Source organism: Pavona decussata, unplaced genomic scaffold (genome assembly GCF_977016875.1).
Source record: "Pavona decussata unplaced genomic scaffold, jaPavDecu1.1 SCAFFOLD_1044, whole genome shotgun sequence".
NCBI classification, from domain to species: Eukaryota; Metazoa; Cnidaria; class Anthozoa; order Scleractinia; family Agariciidae; genus Pavona; species Pavona decussata.
In genome coordinates, this window is record NW_028145974.1 from 672 (window position 1) to 14,063 (window position 13,392).

The 13,392-nt window shown below is 36.1% G+C and overlaps 1 protein-coding gene across 1 annotated transcript; it reads right to left on the reverse strand.

Moving 5' to 3' along the window:
- Window positions 1–6,582: 6,582 nt before the first annotated feature.
- On the reverse strand, window positions 6,583–13,351 carry LOC146448317 (uncharacterized). The gene is made up of 5 exons (XM_085102670.1): window positions 13,199–13,351; window positions 10,860–11,267; window positions 9,452–9,535; window positions 8,819–8,923; window positions 6,583–8,549 (listed from the first exon to the last, which is right to left on the reverse strand). Exons 1-5 carry the CDS (start codon window positions 13,272–13,274, stop codon window positions 8,332–8,334), a joined length of 891 nt encoding a protein of 296 aa, XP_084958796.1. The 5' UTR covers window positions 13,275–13,351; the 3' UTR covers window positions 6,583–8,331.
- Window positions 13,352–13,392: the final 41 nt, after the last annotated feature.

Sequence of the window (13,392 nt, forward strand, 5' to 3'; positions counted from 1 at the left end):
TTGCGTCAACATGACATCGGCGACATCGGTAAGTGGCATGGCAGTCAGGGTGGGAGTAAAATAATGTTGTCAATGTTTTTTGAATAAAATATGTGTTCATGTATTGCTAAAATACTGAAGGTATACAATTTATCTTTGACAAACTTTGTTAATATTCAAAGAAACTAGTTAAAATCTGTTGATGTCAAATTGCTTGCCCCCTCGGAAATCAAGTCTGTTTCCCTCATAATAATAATTATGAAAACCGTTAAGGGCGTAATTGTTTACGAACCAATGCAAAGCGAAAGCGAGTAAGCTCGAGTCTTCTTTGTGAAGAAAGGGCCTCAGGAAATGAAAGCTAGCTACCAAATCGAGATCAAGAAAACAAACTGTTGAGAAATGGGTCAAAAATAAGGTCAATTTCGTGGGAGATGATCTCGGAAATGTGATTGCTTGACATTAGGGTAAGTTGAAAATTGAAAATGTAGCCTGTATTTGACGAAGAGACGGTTTTGCTATCAGTCTGCATTTTGTACCCAGTCTGCAGTGTGCAGTCTGCAGTCTGCATTTTATACCTCGTCTGCATTTTATACCCAGTCTGCAGTCTGCAACCTGCAGTCTGCATTTTATACTTACCGAAAATGTTTTCTCTTCTTCAAGTACTGTTTTTACGTCGTCAGTTTCTTCACCATTAGAAAGTTTCAGCTTTGAGATCTTTTTCCTTAAGAAGTTTCTCTTTTCTAGATTGCGAAAGTACTTACAATTTTTTTCTCCGTGCTCCTACCATGAGATTGGTTATATCCAACTGGGCGCCTCGTTGGCTATTATCCAACGCGCGCTCATGGAATAATTGCTTAAAAGGATACAGATTTTCCTTCGGCACTTCGTATTTCACTCGGAAAGCTTCGCTTTCCGAAATATAATTGCGCCCACGAGCTATTGTTTGCGGTTTACGAAGTAAAGAAAAACATGGCGAACGAACAGGCGAACGGCTCGATCGAGAGGATATGGCAATTAGATTCAGGACTTTTTTGTACAAAGCCAGGATTTAGTTTTAAAGGTAAGACGTTGAAAGCGTGTTTTAAATGATCGAATTGAACTCCTCTGGACCCTATGACACGACTCTTATTGGTCAAGGAGTCAAGATAGGAAATATCCCATTGCTCGGCTGGGTTACCCCGCTTTTGTTTACAGAGTATATCATAGTAAGTGACAATTCAAACGGGGTTTCACAATGGGAACTTTATTTATACAAGGTATTTCCATCAGCTACATAATAGGCCTTATCACAATTTTCGACGCCATTTTGACGAGTAGGCAAACAGGCTCGAAATAACAGTGTTTGTATGGAAATCCGATGTCAAATAATTTTCATAACGGTCAGTATAAAATGCAGACTGAGACCAAAACCGCCTCTTCATCAAATCATAGTTATGATCAAATACAGGATACATTTTCAATTTTCAACTTACTCTAGTGTAATGCAATCAGGATACATTTTGGCGCTAGTGTTATACAATTGTCTTTCGAGATCATTTCCCATGAAATTGACATCATTATATTCTTTTCGAAAAGCGTCAACCTTGAAATAAATAACCGCAAAACATGACTTAATTAAAAACGCAGACACATGACCTTTTACTTCGCACGTGGTTGACCTTTTCGACATCGGTAAGTGGCAGTCAGGGCGAGGGATGAGTAAAATAATGTTTTTTGAATAAAATATGTGTTCATGTATTGCTAGAATACTGAAGGTATACAATTTGCCTTCGACAAACTTCTTCAATATTCAAAGAAACTAGTTAAAATCTGTCAATGTCAAATTGCCTGCCCCCCCAGAAATCAAGTCTGTTTCCCGGCTCATTAAAATAATTATGAAAACCGTCATGCATGGGCATAATAAATATTGTTTATGAACTAATTTAAGCTCGAGTCTTCTTTGTGAAGAAAGGGCCTCAGGAAATAAAAGTTACCAAATCGAGATAAGGAGACAAACTGTTAAGAAATGGGTCAAAAATAAGGTGAATTTCGTGGGAGATGATCTCGGAAACGTGATTGCGTGACACTAGAGTAAGTTGATAATTGAAAATGTATCCTGTATTTGACGAAGAGGCGGTTTTGGTCTCAGTCTGCATTTTATACTCAGTCTGCAGTCTGCAGTCTGCATTTTATACCAAGTCTGCATTTTATACCCAGTCTGCAATCTGCAGTCTGCAGTCTGCAGTCTGCATTTTATACTGACCGATTTTCACAAAACATCGCTTCTGAAAAGTTCATGAATTGGAAACTTTTGGGGCTTAACGAGGGAATACCCCGCCACCCCAAAAGTAATCCTGAAAAGATTGGCTACGTGGCTACGCAGATACCACGTAGCTGCGTAGCCACGTAGAAGTACATGACTGTATGACTATGCCTCGTTCTTTGTGTGAGAAGCCACGTAGCTGCGTGGCCACGTAGCCGCCTAGCTGCGTAGCCACGTAGCTGGGTACCCGCGTAGCCACTCGTTTCAGGGTCACTTTTGGAGTGGCGGGGTATTCCCTAGTTACTCCACTTTTGGCACTAGGAAAAGGAATTTAAAGGGAACCTCCACTCCGATAACAAATTGACGGTGAATTGTCGGAAATAGTGCCTAAATTATAAATTTTACTTAAATAGCAGAAATGACATTCAAGTGTGCTAAAAATTAGATATGATTATCGCCTGTTTTGGATTTTAAATTTCCCAGGTGCCCGCCATTTTGGATTTTATGACAGCATCAGTAAGCAGAAGTTCTTTTGTGTGAAACAATTGAGCAACCATTTTACGTCGTGAAATCGAAGATGGCGGCGCTCGGGAAATTTAAAATGAAAAATAGGCCATAATCAAATTCTGTTTTGTCCGACACAGAAATGTTATTTCCATGTTTTCCAACACAATTTGAAATTAGATTGTATTTTCAACAATTTAACGTTAATTTATTTCAAGAGCGGAGGTTCCCTTTAGGAAAAAATTTGGAGGGATGTAGCTGTGCCAGAAAGCGTCCAGTCGTGTTTTGAACTTTCCATACATTTCCCTGTATTTTTTTCCCGCGAGCTATTTTTAGAGCAGTTTATGGCTAGTTCGCTAACAGACAAATGTATGGAAAGTTAAAAACACGACTGGACTCTTTCTGGCACAGCTACATCCCTCCAATTTTTTTCTTAAAATCCTTTTCCTATTGCCAAAAGTTTTCAATTCATGAATTTTTCAGAGGCGATGTTTTATGAAAATTATTTGACATCGGATTTCCATACAAACACTGTTATTTCGAGCCTGTTTGCCTACTCATCAAAATGGCGTCGAAAACCGTGATAAGGCCTATTATCATTATCAACTAACTATCTACCTAACTAGGATTATAAAAGTGAAAAAATAATTAAACAATAAATGCTGCTATTCTTGGATGCCTTGTTTAAAATCTTACTTATAACTGTGGCGTCTTAATTTAGTCTTAAAATCATTCAAGGAACTTGCTTGCCGTAATTCTATTGGCAAACTGTTCCACAACTGAGCTCCACTGTATGAGAAACTTTTCTTTAAATAATCAGTGCGCGGTTGTGGAAGAGTTAGCGTGTTTTCCATATTCCTTACATGATAAGAATTCAAATTATCGCCAACAACAAAACTTGATCTTAAATATTCTGGTGTCATACCGTTTAAAGTTTTATACATCATAATTGATTTCTTATCCAATCTTTGATGACAGAGTTTTCGCCACCCTAGTGCCCGGAACAAATCATCCACGTTACTATCAAAATCAGCAGACATCAAAATGCGGGCTGCGCGATTTTGAAGCTTATCAGAAAGGCCTTTGTTACAGTTTCCCCACACCTCATTACAATAATCAAAGTGAGGTTGAACAAGGCTATAATAAGCATTGATTAAAAATATTAAATGGGATTACATGTCTTTTGCGCTTAATTGCACCAATGGCAGAAGCAATCTTTTTAGAGATATTTTCAATATGACATTCCCAATTTAAAGTTTGGTCAATGTAGACCCCAAGAGATTTGGCTGATGCTTCCGGCTCCACAGCCATGTCATTTATAGTTAGAGAGAGTCTCTCTGAAATATTCGATAACTTCTGCATAGATGCAATTAGCATAGACTCTGTTCTTGTTAGGTTTAAAGTAAGCTTGTTGGCTGTTACCAAGTGTACACTTTGCTTAGCTCATAATTACTCATTAGTGATTGTCACTAGCTACAGAGCTGGTTGCTTAAGAGAGTCAGGTCGCAAGGAGAGCTTCACCTGTATTAGGATTGATTAATTGGTCACACATACCGTGTGGCACGAAAATGTTGTGGAAGTTTTATTTTGTGAATTGGCGATTTTTTTTTTTTTTTTTTGTGGTTTGCAGGCTGAACAAGTTTTTGCGGTTCAAGATGACTGAAATTTCTGCTGGGAACTAAGTTTTGGGATTCTCTGTTCAATTAGCAGAACATTTACATGTATAAAGTGAAAGAAACCTTATTAAACAGTTTCAACTTTTATTGTATGGTGTGTTGAGTCACAGTTCAAATTACTTACATCAGTTACACTGTAATACCTTACTGCGTAAAGAGACTGAACAGCTACAAAACCATTAACAAAACAAAAAGCCTACCCCAAACCATGCGCAACAAAACAATTTCATTAGAAAGCGCGAAACAAAAAATAATTCTACCTTTTATGACAACGTACCACCCAACCGTGTCGGGCCTAACCTCAGAAACATCTTGATGAACAAATGGTATTTAATTCAAAACCAATCATTGTTGCTTCGAGAAATATTCAAAGAGCCTAGACTTATCTCATACAAAAAAGGAGAATCTTTACAAGATATACTTGTGAGAGCAAAAGTATCACGAGAAATCACTTTTCACACCACCATACCTTGTACTTATGAGTCGTGTCTGGCCTGTCAATTATCTTTAGTTTATATTGAATCCAAAACCATTCTTATTCAATTCAAGTGGAAGCACTACACTGGCATTCTTGAACCTCTAGTTTATTCTTTATTTTCTTTCTATATTGTACCATCTATTTTTATTCTTCTATTTTGATTATTCATTTCGTTATTTATTGTTTATTTGATCTTAATTTTTGTTTTTATTACTTACTATTTGTTTATATTTTTTATTATTATTATTTTCATTAAAAATGGGTAGCCCATCAAGCATGGCCCAGGTTTTGTCTACACGTCTACACCCTTAAATAAGAAAGTGGATTTAATTTTCTACCTCATTATACAATGTGTGAACAATACGGGAAAATTCTTTGGTTTTCAGGTATCTTCAGGACATGATATTTGCCAGTTTCAATTTTTAAGTCATGATTACCAGCCAATTATTCAAAGCAGTTATGATGTTTTGTTGTACTCAGTTATGCATTAGTCAATTCCAGCAGTGCCCACCCCTCCCCCCCCCCCCCAAACACCCAATCGTTAGCAGAGTCTCATTCTGGAAGCTTAAGTTTTCAAGGGTAATCCAAACTTTAAGCATTCTTGTATAGTTGTGTAATTTGAGGGGAAGCCGGTAATGCGACGTAACGGAAAATCAGTAGAGCATGCAGTTTTTTGATAGTAGGAAATTTGTTCTATTTTTCATGATTTCTAAAGGTCAATTTTGTCATATGCTCCACCTGACTTCTGAGGTGAAAAGAGCAGCAATAATCAACAAGTTCGTTGCACATAGATATCAGGAGTTAACTATGCCAAGATATTTCTTACATGCAAAGATTGATCTTCTAGTTTTTTCTACTAATCGTTGCTTGGAAATTGAGAAATTACCAACTGAGTGAAAGGTTGTACCTGAAGTAAGAGCTAGTAAGTGTATTCAGACGTGGGAATTACAGATTTCAATATCTATTTGTAACGAAACGAAACAATATTTTTCTCGTGTCCATTTAATGTTCTGCCTTAGGTAAATGAATGTTTTGGTCTTCTTCAGTGACCAAATCAATATTATGCATCACAAATTAAATAAACAGCTTATTATTGACAAGAAGAATTTATAATTTGTACTTTCATGTGAATGATAATTATATTATAAAGCTGTTACCGAAAGAATTGTATGGACTAAAGGCAAAAAAATTTCAGACGATGTACTTATTATAGCAGTTTAAGCTTGAATAAGTGATATTTGTGGTAGAAGTTTCACTATAAATTGATTAATTTATTGTTATTGATCATTATTAATCATTGGTTTTCTTTGATTTACATACTGCCAGGATCGTGTCTTTATGTGTCTATCAATTAGCTGCTGGGGAGGGAAGGAATCGGCCAGGTAAAGGCAGGAATTTGCCAAACAGACATATAAATCTGCCCGTAGTAGGAAATTAGATTTTCCAAAAATTTTCTAAAGGCATCTAGTGTCTCGTTTTTGACCCTTTTCCGTCCACAAATTCCCTACAGTGAGGCACTTCACAGAAAACTCAGGCTTAGTTTGATTGCCTCTTCCTGGCGGCCTAACATTGATATGTGCATAATTTATTTTTCTTCAGGGGTGGTGCTAAAAAATTGAGTCTTAATAAAGTACACGTTTCATCACATAAATTTTGCTTCCTGACATATATCAGAACTACAAAGAAATCCCTTCAACAATGTATAAACTATGATCTTTTATTATTCTCTTGATAAAAATGCTTTGCGTACAAAATTACAGTAATGCTTACTAAATATGGAATGTAAATTCTCTTTAGGCAGGGTGACACCTTAAGCAATAAGGCTGGTATCCTGTTGGCTCCTGCATTACAAACTTTTACAGTGGCCTTTCAATAACATGCGGACTCTGAAGTTCAAGATTCAACCAACTGTTACGCTTTTCGCTGCCATCAATCATTGTAGCAGATATCAAAAATAAATAAATATTAATAAATAAAAATTAGGCTCAATGGAGTCAAAAGGTCATGTTTGTGCCCTGTGATTGGCAGATTTAGATCCACTGTGTTGGTTACTATAATTTCTTGGTCAGCCTGTTGTAATTATGATTGACAGCAATAAAACTGCAAATCGTCGGTTGCGTTTGAATTTTAGAGTCTGTATGTTATTGAAAGGTGCAGTAAAAGATAAGGCTAGATATATCTACAACACTACACATAGAATTATGAAAAATTCAAAGTATATGATTGTATGAAAATTACATCTATTCAACATTAAAAGAAAAGCTACTGTATGACTGAAATCAAGGACTTAATAAAACAAACTTTTCATTTCAGATTTACTACCCTACATCATTGGAAAACTAGCTTATCATCCCAGTCAATTCTGCCCATAGATAAAGCCTAAGAAAACAACAAATGCTGTAGGTCTGTAAGTTTTGGAATGTTCTGACCAATCACAAGCAAGACCTAACACCACAAACAGAAAACACTCTGACAATGAATAGTGTTCCACTAATCACAGAAAATCTTTGGATTTCGTTTTTGTTTCAAAACATTTGTCTGTTTTTATCATTTTATTATATTTCCTCAGGTTACTTAATGTCTAAATATGAACATTTGTTCCAAAACTGAAATAAAAAGAGGGGTCACCATGCACTTGCTTTAGAAACAAAGAATTGAAATACGTGAATTTATGCAATTTTGAACAAAAAGGACTTTAATACATGTGAATCAATTGCCAAAAGGTGAAAACAGGAATTATTTTCTGAAGAGAAAAGTTAAATGCTCATTTCATAGAATTTTCACCTTGCATAAATATTTTTCAATGTGAAATCTGTTTGAAAACTATTCCTGACTAATACTACTGAATTCAAGGAAATAACCTAATTCATTACCTCTGAAGGTACACCAAAATTTCCATAATTTGGCTAGATTAATTAAAGGCACAATATTTGACATTTCGTAACATAGGAGTTTCCTTAAATTTTCATGGTAGTTGGCAAACAATACTGTTGTTAGAAATCTGAAAGGAGAAAATGGGGTCATCTGAGGCTGGTTTTGCAGATATTTCACAAAACAGTGGTCAATCGAGCTTCAGAACTGGTTTCTCCAGGAAGGGACTGGAGCAAGTCTTACAAAAACGTACACCTTAATTTCAGTGCAAAATACAAATTAAGATTATTTTGTTGTCAGATGCAAGTACAATTGAATAATATTTTTCAGTAGTTGGCTAGTTCAGTAGTTAAAATTTTTATTTCGCCGTTGTACTGTACATGTACACAGTGGAGTTGCATGGTTACTGCAAAACTGGAAGTATGACCTAAAAACTTTCTTATAAAGTTATCGGGGAGAAGTTATTAAAATATGAAGAAAATTCACCGTGGGTGGTCATATTTTCAATTCTCATGACCTCAAAGGTTGAAATTAGACTGCAAAACAGTCACACTGTTTTGCAGTCTATATTAAAATATAGGTCATACTTCTGTGCTGCTATTTTCATTTTTTGATTCACAATAAGTCACTGGATTTTCTAACACACTAGATGGTGTCCTTAGTTGACTGCACCTTTGACATCGCCCAGTTTTTTTGCAGTACCATACCACAATTCCTATCAGCATCACCACAGGCAGCACAACAGCTAGAGGAATAGCAACATTTTCTGTGGTGCTTCTCTTTGAGACCACATCAGATTCTGAAAGGTTAAAACCTCAATTAATGCAGTTATGAGAATTGGCCGCCTGCTCACTTTCACAGAAAGGCCAACTCAAAATTGATTGGGTAACAAAGCATTTCCACTTGTTGCTCCAAAGCTGTGGAACTGTCACAATCAGACACTGGTGACATATTTTTAACTCAAAACATAACGATTGACTATAGTTTAAGCAGACTGCTTCAAGGGACCTGTGACATACTGGCCAGGTAGTGTGTAAGTGAGTATTAGTAAGAGGAGTAAGAGCTCACTTGGTCTAGCTGTAGAAATTGGAGAAGCTGTAGAGTTTGTTCCCTCAATTGGTGTAGCCATAGTTGTGCCAGTGCTGTTGGGCTCCATACTCTTCCCTGCAGGACCTAGAAAACATACAGTGAAAACTTTATCGATGCTATGCAAAAATGGCTGACATTTTAATATTCTTTTGTTTGCAGTCATATTAGCCCTAGTAACCTCATTCTTAAATTCAAAAATCAAAAGAAATAATTTTACCTTGAATGAGGCTAGTAGGGCCTAATTTGAATGTAGACAAAAGAAAATTAAAAATTAAATTGATCATTATTGAATTTTCCTCTCATAATTAAAGAGGACACACACTCTGAATTGGGATAATCCTAACTCAGAGTTTGTCTGATTCGGGTTCAGTTCAAATGCATAATTTCACATTGCTATTAAGTTAAAATTAAGCTGATTGCAGAAGACTTACTAAAAAAATTAAATTGAATGACCAGGAAGAAAAAAAGACAAGACATCTGATATACCGCTAAAAAGGCTCCAGAGTTGCCACTTCTGAGTGGCATTAAAATACCAGTTAAAATATACACTGAACGGTAAAATATAAACTAAAGTTTCAGCTGAAACCAAGGAGATATATGAGTTAAACATACCATTTCTGCTTGTTAAAAGAGATTGTTGGTCCCCACTCATGAATGCTGGGTTTGGTGTTGGAGTAACATTTCTCTTTATATTTTCTGTAAATTACAAATTAGATGAGAAATTTAAGCCTTAAAATGTTAAACATAACAAACTAAGGCTAATTATATTCAAAGAAGAGCACAATTATATGCTTACTATTCTTCATGACATTCTATTTTAAACATAATTCTGAGTATTATCTGATGAGAAAATATGCAAACCTAAATTATTGTTTGTTAGTCTGTCCCTTTGAACATCAATATATGTTGGCAATAAATATTAATTACTTGATCAGGTTGATATACCCGCCAACTTTTTCTCCGTCAAACGCGTGAGATTTTTGTCTCATGACCGCAATTTCGGAAAACGTCCGAGCCACTTCTGAAGATTTCCAACAATTTTCAAGACCTCCAAACATTGCCAAAAATGTCCGAAGATATTCTGACAACCTTTAATTTGAACACTTAGGATTCAAACGGATTGTAGACATTTGAAAGCTTTTGCAATTATTATAAAGAGCAAAGAAATAATACATAACAAATCTAAAACTTTTTTAGAACAACTTGTCCGGATTTGTGAGTCAGGCGTGAGAAATTGTCTTTGATGCGTGAGATCGATGTCAACAATTCACGCCTTCTGTTGTTATAGCCATGGTAAAGATGCGCGTGCCTAAACTCTGAAAGTAAGTACGAAGGCACTATTCCGTGAAGACATTTATGGACTAAAAGGCATTTGAGATAATTTCTGCGCGCTTGTAGGTTGGGCCAACCAAGTGTTGAATTTAATTCCTCAGCCCCGACTGATCGACCTTCAATAATGCATGCAGCACGTCTATTTAGCTTATCTCGGTAATCTTTGCTTCCAGCCCCACAACTGTCCCAGACAGGCAAACAGACGTACGAAACAGTATTGTCGCAATAAACGATGAAAACTCCTGAAGCCTGAACTTCTGTGAAGAATTATACATTGCTCTTCAACCAAACGAATTGAGCGCTCTACGAAACGCATTCTACCCAGAATACCAATATATAGATACATATACATATATTTTTTTTATCTTTCATCTGCAGTTCAAACTATGTTTCATATATTTACATTCATTTATTCATCCTTCACGGCTATAATACGAACTCACAGTGTGACCGCAGCTCCCAGATGGCATGATAGCTCAGTTGGTAGAGCACTGCACCAGCATCGCAGAGGTCATGGGTTCAAATCCAGTTCAAGGCTGAATTTTTTTCATTTAACTGTGAGGATCTTTCACTTCTATTGATAGCTTGATATTGTTAAACGTTTCTCCATCGACAGTGAAAGCCCAAGAATTAAACAGTGTTGTGACTCTTTGTTGTTCATTTAATTATTTATTTTATATCCACTTACCTTCCACTGCTGTGTGGTTCAAATTTACCGGTATTGAACAAATTAAGGGGATGGCACTCTCGAAATTTCCTTGCCCATCAGCATCTAATTTTATGTTTAATGGCAAACTCTCAGCAAATGGGCTTGCAGTTAAGTTCATATTCAGTTCTATAGATTTTTCCGTTGTGGTCGTGCTTGGAAGAATCTCTGCATTACACCAACTTGCATTCTCATAGTAATATGCACACTTAGGGACCAGGGATGGTTTTTTATAGAATACCATTCGATCTTGGTGGATGCCTTTTCCTTTGAAGATTGAAACGCTTTTTACATCAACTTTGTCAAAATGTGATCTGTCAATTATTACTTTGACAATGATATCGGTGCCATCTTTGGAGAATTGACAGTGTCCTGCCTTGTCAGGTGAAGCTGTAGGTAAAGAAATGTTAATCAGTACTTGTACTTCTTAATGTTAATGTTAATGCTATCTGATTTTAGTAATGTTGATTTACATGTAAATACCATCACAGGTTAAATTTCCGCATGGGAGATGCAAAACATTCATTGTCAATAATTTGAATAGCACAATATAATTTTTTTTTGTTATTCATTATCACTTGCATTTCTGCACACCTGCAGGGGCAGTGATGTACAAAAATTCTAAAAGACTGGCAAAGGAGAAGTCACCAGTTCCTGACTGCACTGTGACGGAGCTACATATTTCAACCTGTTGACTGCATGCCATATACACTCAGATTTGTCATTTTAATAACACTGTCTGGACAATATTCTAGTTAAGACAAAACCAACCTTCATCCTCACTTTACACATCATCAATGTTTGTGACACTGTTTTGACCATAACAGCTTGAATAAATTTTGCTTGTTTGTTGTTTGTTTACAGTAATTATTTTGAATCGTCGTTTAAGCTTTCATTGTTTAATAATTTAATAATTTATTTACTTATATAGCGCCCTTTAACATTAGAATGATCAAAGGCGCTTTACAATCCAAGAAAACTAGTATTTATAATAGATATTACAATAAAAATGCTATTTGCTATAGATCATTACAATAACAGTACTAAAATAAATAATAATAATAACAGATAGATAATAAATGGATGAATGAATAAAAAGTAAATAAATAAAATGCAAAACTCCTATAACATCGTAATGCGAAACTAAAATGCCAGCTTAAAAAGATAAGTCTTAAGAGATTTCTTAAATAGCGCTAGCGAATCAATCGTGTGGATGTGCGCAGGCAAGCTGTTCCACAGCGCAGGCGCAGAGGCATGAAATGCGCCGGCACCTAAAGTCATGCGCATAACTCCTTTTGGACGTTCTAAAAATATTGTATCATTATTGCATAATGAATACCTAGACGATGATCTAATACATAATAAATAACTGTTTTAAACATTGTAACCGTTTGTTTCCATTTTCACTAAAGGTTAGTTTTGTCTCACCAAAGTATTGGCATTTAATTAATTGGCCATTAATCAAATAAAATCTTTTTTAATTCTGTTAATTGCCTATACCGGTGAAACTAACCGCACCATGAACAACATTCACTCTATATTTTTCGATTTAAGCATTTATAACTTATAAGCACTCGTAATGTTTCCCTTATTTCTTCGATAATTAAACACTCCGCTAAAGGCAAGCAAAGCGTTATTGCTGTTGTAAGTATGAATTTTGTGCTTACGATGCAAAATTTGTGGTGTGCGAGTGAAATTTAATACAGGTCAACTCGCCTACGTGCCAACTCGCCTATGCCAACTCGCCTACGCCTACTGGTGAACTCGCCTACGTAGGCGAATTTAGGACATAGCGTCGCTTGTTTCGGTTCATGGATTAAAGAACGACTTAGATAGAACATAAAGTTATAAAAGGCATACATTACTTAACTGAACTCGCCTACGTCAGGAAGCGAAGTCGCCTACGTAGGCAAGCTGGCAAGTTGTAGGCGAGTTTTTTCGTAGGCGAGTTGACCGGATACCTTAATATATCTCAAATATGTAATCTATATGTGCTTGAATTCACGATTTTTTCCTGGAAGAAGAAGTTAGCTGCAGGCTGCAGTTCATTTCAACTTGCTTCTTATGAATTTCGATCATGCAATTCGCGAACAGATCAGCAACATTTCCTTGCACGAAAAAAATGTCGTTCATTCATAAGACTTAAAATCTTTCTCAAGTAGCAGACCAGTTTAATTTGCCGAAATTTGCCCATGAATGAAGCCAGGATACAGGAGGATATTCGAATCGAATAGATCGCGACGTGTTTAATATCGCGTGCAGCGATGCATGTGGTTTCCGAATCATGGAATGCTTGCTGACACCCCTTAATTTTAACTAACCTTTGGCGATAGATAAAAGTATTGAGACTATCATCATCCGTACATAAAGCCGTCTGCTATATTCTTTTGCTGCCATGTAGAATATCAGTGAGAATATGAAACGTCCAGCAGTACAATTAATAACATTCGCGACACCATTCACGTGTACGTAAAATTGAAAAGTGGTCACGAGACGGGACTCAGCCTCGTTCTCA